Genomic DNA, 14,241 nt, shown 5'->3' on the forward strand with positions numbered 1-14,241 from the left:
CCTGGGGGTAAAGAATGGCAGGGGGTCTGGGTTAGAACTCTGGCTGGGGTGCTACTGGTTGTGTGGTTCTGACTGGCCAGCACTCAGGGTACAGCTGAGCTCGGGAGAAGTTGAAGGATTGTTGGGGTCCCTGCCCCCTTGGTGGCCTCAGTGCTCTGCCTGTGGCATCTCTGCACTCTCCCCCTGCCCTGCCCTCGGCTCCAGGACAAGCTGCCTCACTTTATACCTTGATTGTACCCATTTCGGAGTTGTGCAGACAGGCAGGCGGGCTGAGGGGGCCAGCATGCTACAGTCTCACAATGTCTCACCTTGGCCTGAACCCAAGACCCAGGAAGAGGGCTGGGAGCCAGGCTGTCTCATGTGCAGGCAGCTTGGACATTCAGGGCTTGGGTGCTGGCACCCCGTCATTCCTGATCTGCCTGTCTCCTGCCCACAGTCCCGTTACCTGCATGTAGCTGGGACTCTGAGAGTCTGTCTGTCTTAGAGCTGCCCTCAGCCAAGGCCACACTCAGTGTCCCCAGCACCCCTGACCCTCACTCCTGGCCCAGGGCCCTGGCCTTAGAGGCTCTTCCTGCCTGCTCAGTGGATTATACCAGAAGGTGGAAGGAGAGGGCAGGGGGAGATGGGGGAGGAGACGAGCAAGAGAAAGAGAGGGGACAGAAGGCCCTGAAGGAGTCAGACAGAGACAGAGGTTGAGGTAGGAATGAAGATGATTGGGATGACAGAGAAATGCCTGTGGGTCCAAAATGGGGAAACTGAGGCCTAGTGAAGTGGCCTGAAGGAAGCAGAGATCTTCTTGGCAAGGTCTGTCTCTCCCTCTGTGTGTGTGTGTGTGTGTGTGTGTGTGTGTGTGTGTGTGTGTGTGTCTGTCTGTCTGTCTGTCTGTCTGTCTGTCTGTGTCTGTCTGTCTTGTGGTCACCATGGGGTCACCCTGGCCTTGGTCTCTCCATTCACCCCTCTTCCTTCTTCCTCGACCTCCCCTCTGCCTTTCATCCCCAAACAAGATCAAGTTGGGCAAAGCAGCAGCCACAGGACGGAGGCACCCACTGGAATCCTGGGCCCAGAGCTGCGGTGTGGCCACCCACAGATCTCAGCCTCCAGGTGGCCAGGGGTCTGGGGGCAGCCCCCCCCCCCATGGGCAGAAGCTGGGAAAGGAGACAGCCCACCGGCTGGACAGGTCCTCTCCTTTTTCCCTCTGAGGATCCAGCCCACTCCCCCACTTCTGTTGCCATCGCCCCATCCCCAGGTGAGAGGCTGAGCTTGCTCCGCTTGGTTCCTTCCACCTTCCTTAACCACTCAGGGCACTGTACTGCCTGCATCCAGGCTCTCAGAAGCCACATTCTCCCGTTCTCCATGTGTACTTATTTCATTTGCTGGTAACTAGGATTTGAATTCAGGCTCTCAAGCTCACTGAGCTTTCTTGCGCATAGCTGCTAGTGCTCAACTACTGGGACTAGGCTACCGACCTGAATTTTTTTGCAGACTGTTTTGGAGATAAGTGTCATGGAGAACCCTTCTTCCCCACAATGGCTTTGGACCTCGACCCTCTTGACCTCAGCCTCCTGAGTTACCAGGATTGTTGAGGCGAGCCACCTTTGCTGGGTCTCCTTTCTACCATGCGTGAGGAGGAGGATGGATGACCCAGAGCTTTCTATGTTCCACACCCCTGGCTTCTCTACATCCTGGCCTCTCAGGCTATACCCACGTGGGTTTTGTTATTCCCATTTTCTGCACGTGGACACAAAGGCTCAGAGAGGTTTGGGGATCATGCTTAAGGGAACCCCTCTCCCCAAGCAAAATGTAGGCTGCACCCCAGGCTCCTGGCTGTAGACAATTGCATGCACCCCTGCAATTTTTGGAGTCACTTTTCCCCAGTGCCACACACAGGGTTGAGCTGCATCGACTGGCCCTGGGAAGGAAGCCACACTGCCAGTGGGGCTGGGCCAGGTAGGTCAACCAGATGTCACCTCAGTGACCCCCCTCATATGTCTTGGATGTGAGGTGCATATGCTCCCCTTCTCAGACCCTCTGCTCAGCCAACAGCACCAGAGCAGCTGGGACACTTCATCAGCTTTTGTGATCCCACTTCTCTTGCAGCTCTGCCTTCTAGTTGTACCTTTGGTTCCTTGCTCCAAACTTCACTAAACACGGCCCTTCCTTCCACCCCTCTTAAAATCCTCCCCTCCTTTGGGGGTGGGGTGGGGGAGGGACTAGCTGAATGCCGCCTCCAGCAGGCAGCCTGCCCTGATTGCTTCTGTCTCTCAAAGGATGAGGGAGCATTTGAAGGGCAAAGGAACAGTTCAATGTTCAATGTTTATTCTGTACTGGGTCCAGCTCCCCTCTGATGTGGTTTGTATCTGTCCCACTTGAAGGGCAGATGCTAAGAGGGACTTCCTCTGCTGCTCGGGGAAGGAGTCTTGGGGAGCCCAGGAAGCTGATACCTTGCCAGAGCTGGTCCTGGTCAGGTGACTGGCCAGGGACTGCTGCTGACCCATCGGACCTGGGGCTGGGCCAGAGCTGGGCTCTGCGTCTGCCCTCACTTGCTGAATCGGGGCTTTATTTCTGGGGGCCCCTGTCCCCTCCGTGCCTATAAAAAGCCCAGCCTTCACTGGTTCTGGCTCTGACATATTCCCGGGGCTCGGTCCGGTAAGTCTGGCTGCTGACGGGGTAGAAGCAAACGCTCTCAGCAAGCTTCTTTGGGCAGTGGGGAGCCCAGGCCCCCCCTCACCCCCACATCCTGAGGAATCTCAACCTCATCCTAACCAAACACCCAGCATGACCCCCACCCAAACACAGATCCCCTCCTGTCACTGGGATTTTTTTTCTTTTATCCAGGGACAGCTGGGGGCTGAAAGGACCACATCTCTACCCAGTGACCCCTATACTGAACAACACCCCAAACACACACAGCAGACAGATCTGAGAACACTGAGCGGGGCCCCGACGTCATAGGAGCCAGACTAGGTAGATTCTGAGGCAGAGACTGAGCAGAAGGGGCCGGGGTCACAGGTAGAAAGGACAGGACAGGACAGGGACAGCCCCACAGCTCTTGGGCCCCCACAGGCGTCCCGAACCCTGCCCAAAGCAGCTTGGAAAGGAAGCAGGAGCAGCAGGCAGGGAAGGATAGCCAAGCTCTCATCCTGTGCAGGAAGCGGACAGCATGGCCGTGCAGTGTACCAAGTCTGCAGGACACTGGAAGGTAGGAGGGGACACGGGAAGAGGGGGACGTGGTGGGGTGTAGGTGAATCTGAGTCCTGAGAACCATCCCCCTCCATCTCTCACCTTCACCTTACCTGGGGGAGGCTACTGGACAGGAGCACCAAGGCACAGGATAGGGGAGTGGGGGAAGGAAGCCAAGGAAACACACACACACACACACACACACACACACACACACACACACGTGCACACATACTCTTTTTCTGATCCACAGCCTGGATTTGAACTTGGGTCTTCCAGTTCCCTCACTCTTCTGTTCTCAAGCAGAGAGAGTTGCACAGTCTTTTAGCCTCATTTCCGAACCCATGTCTTTATGTAAAAATAGATAGATAGATAGATAGACAGACAGACAGACAGATAAAATAGCATTAGTCAGAATCTACCAATGGCCTTCCAAAATCTAGAGGAACCATGTGAAAGTAAATGTGGGGCCAGGTGCCAGTGGCTCAAACCTGTCATCCCAGCTACTCAGGAGACTGAGAACTGAGGATCATGGTTCAAAGCCAGCCCAGCTAGCTAGGAAAGTCCATGAGACTCTTATCTCCCAGGAATCACCAGAAAACTGGAAGTGGACTCAAAGTGGTACAGTACTAGCCTTGAGCAAAAAGAGCCCAGGGACAGCACCCAGGCCCTGAGTTCAAGCCCCACGACCCCCACTACCACCACCAACGAAGTGCGGGGATATCAAGGTTGGGGAGTTGTTCCACTGGGCGAAGCCCCGCCCAGCCCCTGCCTCTGCCCTGCCCCTGGGCTTGCCATCCTCGCTCTCCCTCGCTGCACAGGCTCTGATGTGGGGTTCTGCCTTTCTCCCTGTGCAGATCGTGGTGTGGGATGAAGAAGGCTTCCAGGGGCGGCGCCATGACTTCACCACCGAGTGCCCCAGCGTGCTGGAGCTGGGCTTTGAGACTGTGCGGTCCTTGAAAGTGCTGAGCGGAGCGTGAGTCTGGGCGAGGCGGGGACTGAGTCAGGTGGGAGCTGGGAGGGACAGGATGAGACCTAGAGAGGAATGCGGGGAGGGTTACATGGCCTCCCACCCGTGGTCGCAGCCCCTAACTGCAGAGGACTGTGTACAGTTGCCCTGGAAGGTGGCTCGGGCTATCCACCACATACCCTAAGGAGGGTTCTTCCCTAGTCCTTGCCCAGTGGACCAGGCAGCCCTGGGGGAGGGGGAGGCCCTAAGGACTGTATATTGGGTCTAGAAATGTCCTCAATAGAGATGGATTGAAAGCCAGCACCACCCACCAAAAGGAGAAGGAAGTGCCAAGGAACAGTAAAAATGTGATTCCTGGGTAACTAAAGTCCATGCACGATCTCGTGTGTGTGTGTGTGTGTGTGTGTGTGTGTGTGTGTGTGTGTGTGTGTGTGTGTGTAGAGGATGGAGAAAGAGAGAGAGAGTGGGAAAGGGAAAAGGAGGAGAAGAGGAGGAAGGAGGAGACATAGTAGCTAGATAGAGAAGTAAATAGAAAGGTGGCTAGATATGGATTGATAGCTAAAGGGTGGATGGGTGGATGGTGGATGGATGGATGGATGAGTGGGTGTGTAGATGGTGGATAGATGGGTAGGGGGTAAATGGATGAGGGATTGGTTGAGAGCTATCAGGTGACAGTGGCAGGGCACAGGGACTGGGGCCCAGTGCTCACCTGCAGACTGCAGCGAAGAGGCTGGTCGGTCGTCTTTCCCTGGTGACACAATGTCACTTTCACGCCAGCCTCAGTCACTAGCCACTCTCGGCCCTGGAGGGTTTGAAGTGTGGGTAGGTTGACCAACAAGAGTGACATGCTCACGGCAGGTGATCTTAGGTCAGATGAGATCAGTAACCTCCCGCCAGCCGTTCTCCTATTGCACAGGAAGGTCTAGAGGGTTAGAAGAAAACTGCCAGAAGAGCAACGCTCACCAGATACATGCAGAGTCCATGGCGCCTCCCTCGAGGGACCCCCAAAGGGCCAAGGACTCAGGTGGGGTCTTCTCCCCCCACCCCATGCACAGGTGGGTGGGCTTTGAGCACGCCGGCTTCCAGGGGCAGCAGTACGTACTAGAGCGTGGCGAGTACCCGTGCTGGGATGCGTGGAGCGGCAACACGGCCTACCCCAGCGACAGGCTCTCCTCCTTCCGGCCTGTGGCCTGTGCTGTGAGTCCTGCCTGACCCCTCGGGGCTCACCCACAGAGAGGTTACAGTGCTCCTATCATGGAACCAAGGACCCCGCAGGACCCCCTGAGCCCCACAATGTGTGCCTTGGCCCTCTGAGTGACACTCTCCTGGTGACTCAGGGATCCTGGGGAGCTTGGGGGGGGGGGAAGATCTGGGGAGGGGCAGACATTCCTCCTTCTTCTTGATGGAGGTGGGGGTTCTCATCCCATCTTGCGCGTAGAAGGCTGAGGCCCGTAAAGCTAGATTTCTTCTCATTTCTTTCCATATTTCTCATGCAACATTCCAGGGAAAATCCTCTGATAAGACAGAGTAGAAAACAAAAGTTAATAGCCACCACGCATTGGAGATGAAACTCCTCCCCGCTGACACACACACACACACACACACACACACACACACACACGCACGCACATGCGCACGCACGCGCACGCACACACAATCCTAACGAACCCAAAAGCTTGGAACTCAGTTGCTCTTGCTGGGTGGACACCCTGATTCTTCTAGATGCTGCAATCACATTCTCATTCTTTTTCAGAGCTCCCTAACATTCCCTAACTGGCCAGGTCGCTCATCTATCTTCCTGGTGATGGGGAGTGACCATTCTCCTAGCCTATTTCTTCCACAATCATTTTCTCTCTGGTCACTGTGGAAGAGAGATAAATGCTGTGGCTGCCACAAGGTTCCAGTGCCTGCCACCTCATGTTACCTCTGCCAGGGGTTGGTCAAGACTGCTGAGGTCGGGCACCTGCCAGCCTGACGGTATCCTCTCCCATACAGAACCACCGGGACTCCAGACTGACTATCTTTGAGCAGGAGAGCTTCCTGGGCAGGAAAGGAGAGCTGAGTGACGATTATCCCTCCCTGCAGGCCATGGGCTGGGATGGCAATGAAGTGGGCTCCTTCCACGTCCACTCTGGGGCGTAAGTGGACAGGGCAGAGGGAGGGAGCGGGAGGGACAGGGTTTTGGGGGTGAAACTCATTTGCTGGATCCCAGAAAAAGATCCAGAACTACCAGGCCGAGCATGCCATTGCTGTTAATGTCGGACCACGCCAGTTTACGCCCAGAGGAACCAGTTAGTCCCTGTGATTAGCTCCAGGAATGGCTGGCTGCTTGTCTTCCCCGGCCTTGCTCCGCTGGCCTCAGCTAGGCTTTTCCTGTGTGCTGGCAAGGACGTCAGCTTCCTGCCTTCATTTTAGCTCCAGATGTTCGTGGCTCATGCCTGTAATCCCAGCTACCCCACGAGGCTGGGACCTGAGGATTGCGGTTGGAAGTCAACCTGGGCAGGAAAGTCCTCGAGACCGTTATTGATCTCCAAAGAAACACTAAAAAGCCTGAAGCAGAGCTGTGGCCCCAGGACCAGTGTGTATGTGCACCAGCCTGAGCTGGGTCACGGGTGGGGGCAATCCGAGCCAATCACCAATGCTCACAGGAAGGCAGTGCTGTGATTGGCTGGGCCTGGCCACTCCCTCATTGCCAGTCAGCTCCTTTCCTGCCTTATCTAAGAGCCCCTCACTACCTTCCAGGAAGGTAGGGGATGGAGATGGAGGTGAGGTTTTTGCTTGGTTTATCTTGAGTTCTCTGCATTTCAGAGTACCTCGAATCCCTGAAATTCCTGAGGCTAGCCTCCCTCTCTCTTTCTTTTCTTTTCTTTTTTTTTTTTGCACAAGGATGGTGCTGGACCACTTGAGCCACAACTCTATTTCCAGCTTTTTGCTGGTTAATTTGGAGATAAGAATCTCACAGACTTTCCTGCCCAGGCTGGCTTTGAACCTTGATCCCCAGCTGTTATCCAGCTAGGATTACATGCACAAGCCACCCGAGCCCCATCAGCCATTCTCTTTTAAAGAACACTAAAAGCCTAGAGGGCCTTCCATAGGGCCTCTGGGAGGGGAGCACTCCTAGTTAACACCCAGCCTGTTACCTGCTCCTTTTCTGGAATGCTGATCTGGGCTGCTGGCAGGCAGGGGAGGCAACGTGTCATAAAACGAATCTGAAAACTACAGCCACACCAGTGCCTGGCAGGCTCAGTACAGGCCTGTGGCCCCGTGTGGGGCCTGCCTGGGCTGGACCAACATGGAGCCTCGATTAGGAGATGAAGGACAGGTGCGGCTAGGCCCAGGCACACACACTGGCCCAAGGAACAGCACAAGCAAAGGCACTGTGGTGGAGAGAAGGCGAGGCCACCGCCTGGCGGCTGTGTGTGTGTGTGTGGTGCGGTATGTCTTGGTGAGCCTTCACTGTCTGTGGCTCAGGGTCACTCTGTCTGCCTGCCTGTCTGTCCGTCCTCTTCTCTTCCTTTTCCAGCTGGGTCTGCTCCCAGTTTCCGGGCTACCGGGGTTTCCAGTACGTGCTGGAGAGTGACCACCACTCGGGGGACTACAAGCACTTCCGGGAGTGGGGCTCCCACGCCCAGAGCTTCCAGGTGCAGAGCATCCGCAGGATCCAGCAGTGAGCGCGCCTGGGGCAAGGAGGGCCACACACCGAGGGGCACAGAGAGCCGGGCTGGACCCTGCGGTGGCTCCCTGATACTGCAGCCCCGGGGAACCCAGCTCCCTGCCAGCCAGCTCAGCAACCTGAAGAAATCCTCCTCCTCTTCATAGTAATAATAATAATAATAATAATAATAATAATAATAATAATAATAATAAAACAGGTCCATATTAACTGTGCTTTCTTTAAAAACAAACAAACAAGCCGAAGAACTTTATTAGTTTTTGTTTCAAATTGTGTGCCCGGGCTTCTGTAACTGGATTGCTTGTGAAGAGTGAACGTCACACAAGTGAAAAGAGTGGTGGGCGCCGCCAGTAATCCTGTCCTCCTATCCTATCAGGAAGCTGAGATGGGGAGGGTGCAGGTTTGAAATCAGCTCCCGGCAAAAACAAAACGATGGAACTCTTTAGCTCCAGTTAGGCAGCCAGCAGCTGGGAGTGGAGGCGTGGCTCAGGTGGTGCAGTGCCAGCCTTTGCGAGAAAAAGCCTGAGTGCCTAAAGGGCTCAGAAGGTAGTCCCTCACACTGGACTATGATGAAGAAGCAGTAGATTCTGATTTTCCACGGGAAAGTCTCAGATCTCTGGCAAGGCCAGGAGGATTTTGTAGTGGGTAAGAAAGGAGGGAGGGAGGGAGGGAGGGAGGGAGGGAGTGGGGGATTCCTTTCATTTGAGGAGTCAGCTCACCTCCCCCTCCCCCAGCACACATGTGAGGTTGGCAGGCTTAAGAAACCGGATCCCAGATGTGAGAGGGTGCTGGAATCACAGATGATAAAGGGACCATTTATCAGGGCCATCTTGGTGTGTGGGGGGGGAGAAAGAGAGCGTGAAATTATTTTTTCTATCTTTCTAGACTGATTTCCCCAGGTTATATGGGAAAGGTACATTTATTGATGGCATTCGGTCCACTAGTTGGCAGGCCTGGTGCTTCACCGAGGGGGCTCAGGACAGGGAGCCTAAACCAGTGTGGAGAGGGGAAGGGAGCCACCAGATAGGGCCTCCGCCCCATGGCTCCCTTTCCTCCTCCTAAAGGGAGCAGGTGGGACGCGGGAGCGCCCCCTCCCCCACATCTAACTCCATCTTCCATGTCCCTCCTCCCTAGGGTGGCTTCTGTCCCTGTGTAGTGACCATGATTTTCTCCAGGCCCCAGGACCCACTGCCACCCAGGAGCAAAGGCCTGGGACCAAGCCTAGAGGGTGGGGCCAGTGAGAAAGAGGGGAGGGAGAGTGGAGAGAAAGAAGAAGAGAAGATCTCACATGGCAGCTCTGGGGTGTGGAGACACAAGGGAAAGGAGGAGGAAGAGAAGGAGGAAGAGACAGAAAGAGAGGCGGAGGAAGAAAAATAAGGAGGACAGGAAAGGGGAGGAAAGAGAGGAAATGGACAGGAGCCAGCCTCCCCCTCCTCCCTTTCCCCGTCCCTCCCTCTCCCTCTCCTTCTCCCTCCCTCCCCACTCCCTTTGCCCTGAGCTGGTTTTTCCAGGACAGGAGCCCACACTGAGGGCTGAGCCCTGGGCACTGGGCCAGGCTCTTGGTATCCATTATCTTGAGAAGTCATCATCATGGTGTCTGTGGAGGGGGTGGTAGCCGCCCCCCCAGGACAAGTCCGGAAGGAAGGGAGGAGGGTCCCCAACTGTCCTTGAGGCTGTGGGTGGAGACTCCACCCCAACCTCCTTCCTGGGGCCTCCATTTGCCCAGCTGTGATGAGTAGATTATCCAAGGGCCCAGAGGCCTCCTTTTCCTGCTGTCTACTGGGGCCTGGGGGTGAGGGTGGGGTCTGGGTAGAGGGGCCCTGAGCTGGGTTTGTGTGTGTGTGTGTGTGTGTGTGTGTGTGTGTTAAAGCTCTATGACCTCCAGCAGCTTGGGGAGGGGAGCCATTTCCCATGGTGTGGAGCTCAGGACCCAGGTCTGCCCACAAAATCACGGTGCTTGGCCCAATGTGGGGAGAGCAGGTGGCAGTGCAGAGCCCGCAGGATTGCTGGGCTGTCGTGGCTTGGAGTGTAACCCCAGATTATTCATGGGATGTCTACACTGAGAGCGGGTCTTCCCTTTCATTTGCTCTCCCACGTGTCAATCATCTGTGACCGTTAAGAACACATCCAGAAGTGTGCTTTGCTAAGTTCCCAGGGAGTCTTTCAATCCAGTCATGTTCACCATAAAATCAACTGTCACTGGCCTGATGGCCCCAGGTCTGAGTCACCACCGTCCTTCTCCACCTGGCCTCTGTGTTTTTCCACGGTGATGAAGCCTGTCTTAGCTCTGATGGGGAGACTGAGGCTAGAAGTCAGGGGATCATAAACAGCTCTGCACAGGACCTCGGAAGCTTTGGAGACTTGCCCTGCACTGACCCCTAGTGGCCCAATGTGACCACACACCCACTACGGCCAGGTTAAAGACTTGCAGTGCTGCCTTGGCCCTGGGGTGCTAACAGAGCAGTGTAGGGCAGACTGCAGGAAGAGTTGGCATCTGGGAGATGAGGAATCTGGGGTGAGCCCAGGGTCTAAGCCTCCTGCTCTGCCTCCACATCAGCTCCATCCTGGCCTCTAGGCATCTAGCTGTTTTCTCGTAGCCCACTGGGGATACCTGAGACAAACCACATCTCCTCTGCCATGGCTGCCAGGATGCTCAGCCAACTCCCCAGTCTTCTCAGCTGTGTAGAGTGGATAGGAATTAGGAAAAGGAACTCATCGCGGGATATCTAATTCTGGTTTCCTCTCTCTGGGTCTCATTGTCACTTTTATATTTAGTTTTCTAGCTATATTAAGAAATTGTTTTTTTTTTTTTTCCCTTTTCAGTGCCGGGGATTGAACCTAGAGCGTCATTCTAGGGCTTTGAGCTGGAGTCCTACCACAGAGCCCCCTCCTCAGCCCCAGAGCACCCTTGTAGCACCTCATCTCTTTTCTTGGTGGTGGTGGGGAGGGTCTTGAACGGACTCTCCAGGAAGGAAGAGGCCATCCTGCAGAGTGTCCTGGCCTTCATTCTTTCTGGTGTCCACTTTCGTCTTGCCTCCTGGTCCCCAGGGCTCTTTGCTGTCTTCCTGGGGTGACCAATGTGCACAAGGCACTGGGGAGTCAATAACTACCCCTCACCCCTGTCCTGCAGGCCCAGTGGATGGCTGGAGCAGAGCCCGGTGTCCCCATCACTGCCCCTCTGCTCCACTCCCTGCTCCCAGCTCCCAGCAGGTTCCCCGTGTCTGCAGAGGGCCCCGATGACGCTCATCAATAAATAATACGTTCTTCTGCAGGGCTTCAGCGGAAGCAGAAGGCAGAGGAGGGGTAGGAGGCAGGAGGTTCTTACAGGAACTGCTGGCCTGTGGGGAGGGCCACGTGGGAAGGGCCAGGGGCTGTGGGAGGCCAGGATTCAGCTAGGACCCATCCAGCTGCATCTTGGCTTTAGATCCCTGCTAAGGAGAGGAGACGGGTGACAGAGAGAGGTGACCCAGATTGACAAGAGCAAGACCCACACAAAAAATAGATATCACTGTGGCACACAAGCCTGACCCATCCTTGGGAGGAGACTGCATTTCTGTGGAGGCCTGAGGTATTCATTTGGCTTCCAAGGGGGACAATGACACCCTGGGGCATGCCTGTAGTCCCATCTCCTTGGGAGGCAGAGATTGGCAGGATCAAGGTTCCAGGAGAGCCCGAGTGGGGCAGGTTAACAAGCCCTCCATCTTAATCGACTGGCTGAGCACAGTGAAACACCCTTTTAATTCCAAATACCCGGGCAGTGTAAATATGAGGCTGGCCTTGGACATATAAGCAAGTCTTTATCTGAAAAATAAATAAGTGAAGAAACAAAAGCAAAACAAGAGCTGATGGCATAGCTCCAGTGGTAGAGCGTCTGCTTAGGGAGTACAAGGTCCTGAGTTCAAATCTCAAGACTACAGAACTGAAAGAGGGAGAGGGTTCTAGCATGGTAAATATTAAAGCTGGTTGTTCTTGTGACTGGCATTGATGAGGGCCTCTCAAGTGGCAGACATGGAGGAGGACTCACAGGTGTGTGAGTGGGGGGGCGGTGAGCACATGGGTAAAGAATTATATAGACACCATCCATGACTGGCAGAGTCCACCCACTCCAGAGGACATGTGCCAAGGGGAGCCACTTCTTTCTGACCCCAGACCCCAGACCATGACCCTGGGTGAAGGACTGAGCAGAGGCCTGACAGGGAAGAATATGGCTCCATTTCTATCCTGAGCCTGTTGGGACTGGGGAAGGCGCATAGGTGTAGGAGGGAGGAAAATGCATTTCTAGAACCTTCTAGAACCTTCTGGCTCTACAAAGGAAGCACATTAAGGGAGTGGTGGGGATGCACACAGCGGGGTTGGGAGTGGCTGGGGGCACATACTAGGACGTCAAGAAGAGGTGGGAGTTGCTGACATGGGGGAAAGAAGGGCTGGTGGGGGCACACGCTGGAGGGACTGGGAGGGGGTGGCAGGATGGAGGAGGCAGGGGAGGCTGTGGCCTCTGAGGGGCTGCTCCCCTTTAATTTCTGTGGGCCTCAAGTCTGGCTCAGTCAGCATCTGCCCTACAGAAGAAAAAAGACTCAGCAAGAGTGGCCCGGTGGGGGGAAGGCAGGGGAGGGCAGGCAGCTGCTGGGGCGGGTGGGCCTCCGGTCTATCCCCACAGCAGACAGGCCTGGCGCCCTGCACCTGCCTGGCGTGTGGCTGGGAGTCGGGGAGCAGGTGCAGGGCGAGGGCTGTGTCTGCAGATGGCGAATGGGAGGCCTCTCCCCCGCCCCACACAAAGACCCAGACAAAGAAGTTGAGGCCAGATGCTGACCTGAACATGGGCTGGGGACAGAGGCCAGGGACCCCGCCCAGGGGCCGGCAGATGGGAGGCCTCTTGGGGTCCTGCAAGGCCTCCTGGCCTCTGAGCCTTGCTCTGGACATTATCAAAGGAAGAGGCTGGGAAAGCCCCATGGTCGCTGAACTTTGCTAGTCTAACTGCCCCCCCCTAAGGGACAGAGGTCCGCCAAAGGGACAGAGGTCCACCAAAGGGTGGGGACAGGGTCTGAGTCCTGGGAAACAGCCATGAGAATATGGCATAAGGTGACATGACCCTGTGTTACAGACAGACCCACAGCGTGGGCCACACACACTGTTCCCACGCTGGGCACCCTGTGGGCACTGTCTCTCCCACATGTGCTACTGGTCCTGGGATGCCTAGCTGACCACTTGCTCTGGCCAAGGACACAGCCTTGCTCTGACCCCAGGACAGCCTGCACTTAGCAAGGTGCCAGGGCCCCAAAGTGAGCCCAGTCTAGCAGGGCCACTGGGGCAGGGGCAGTCGGCTTTCAGCTGGCTGGCAGACATGAAGGAGAAGCGAGGTTTTGAGTGTAGATTTGGGGTCACACACCCTGAATCTTGCCCTCCTTGGAGGATAGGGAGGCTGGCTTTGGGTTGAGCCATAGCCCTGGTCTGTTGGGAAGGTTTAGGGATCAGCGTGGAGGACTGAGTAGTAGTAGATTAAGGGGTCAAGTCCATTGCTGCTAGAGGTGATGGATCAGTGGTGCTGGAACCTGGGGCCAGGCTGGACTGGCAGGGTGAGACATAGCTTGTGGGGGCAGAGGAGGGGATGGGTCCAGACAGCAGCCTTGAACTTGACCCAGAGCTCCATCATCTGTGGGTCTGATGCTGCAGCCATCCGTTGCCTTGGCAACCAGCCCTTCTCTGGGGAGAGGCTCAGATCCTCTTTGAGAACAGCAGAAAGGGGGAAATGTTTGTTTGGGAGAACTGCTCCTTCATTGGCTCCTTCATAGATGGCAGCTACGCTGGACCGACCCTTGATGAGCAGTGGCGAGGGTGGCACTTGTTATCTGGGGGACGGTGGTCTTCCAGGCCCGGCTGACCCACACTGTAAGGCCAGGGTCCAATTGACATCAATGAGGAGACAAGAGGGGTCTCCGCTGTCACTCTCAAACCACATGTGAATCCCAAGGGGTGCTGTGACAGCACCCCAAGTCTAAAGCAGCCATTAGGGTGTCTCTGACGCTGCTCAGGAGAGAGAAGCACACCAGAGATGGCTCTGCTCCCCACACAAGCAGAGGCCAAAGGGCCAACGGGTGCCCATCTGTCCCCCACCTGGGGCAGGGGGGACCCTGGTGTACTGTGCACCACGATGAAGAAATGCCCACTGGGGTCAGAGGAGAGCCAGATGGGCCCTTACTGGAATCCTTATTGGCTCACGCCTGTAATCCTGGCTACTTAGGAGGCTGAGATCTAGAGGATGGGAGCTGGAAGCCAGCCCAGGAAGAACCACGCAGAGGACCCTTCACTGGCCCTTACGTGGGGGTCAGCCTCGCCTTGAAGTGTTCAGTCCCCGCCTACCTCAAAGCCAGGTCCACAAGAATCACCATAGCTACGGCTGGACTCTGAGAAGCTCTGGCAC

General features: G+C 55.8%; 1 protein-coding gene across 1 annotated transcript; it reads left to right on the forward strand.

Moving 5' to 3' along the window:
* The first annotated feature begins 3,160 nt into the window (after positions 1 to 3,160).
* Cryba4 (crystallin beta A4) lies at positions 3,161 to 7,861 on the forward strand. Its single transcript, XM_090320071.1, has 5 exons — positions 3,161 to 3,199; positions 4,002 to 4,156; positions 5,206 to 5,347; positions 6,146 to 6,288; positions 7,674 to 7,861. The coding sequence occupies exons 1-5, from the start codon at positions 3,161 to 3,163 to the stop codon at positions 7,819 to 7,821; spliced, it is 627 nt and encodes a 208-aa protein (XP_090176197.1). The 3' UTR covers positions 7,822 to 7,861.
* Positions 7,862 to 14,241: the final 6,380 nt, after the last annotated feature.

Source organism: Megascapheus bottae, chromosome 28, assembly GCF_031878675.1.
Source record: "Megascapheus bottae isolate mThoBot1 chromosome 28, mThoBot2.hap1, whole genome shotgun sequence".
Lineage (NCBI taxonomy): Eukaryota > Metazoa > Chordata > Mammalia > Rodentia > Geomyidae > Megascapheus > Megascapheus bottae.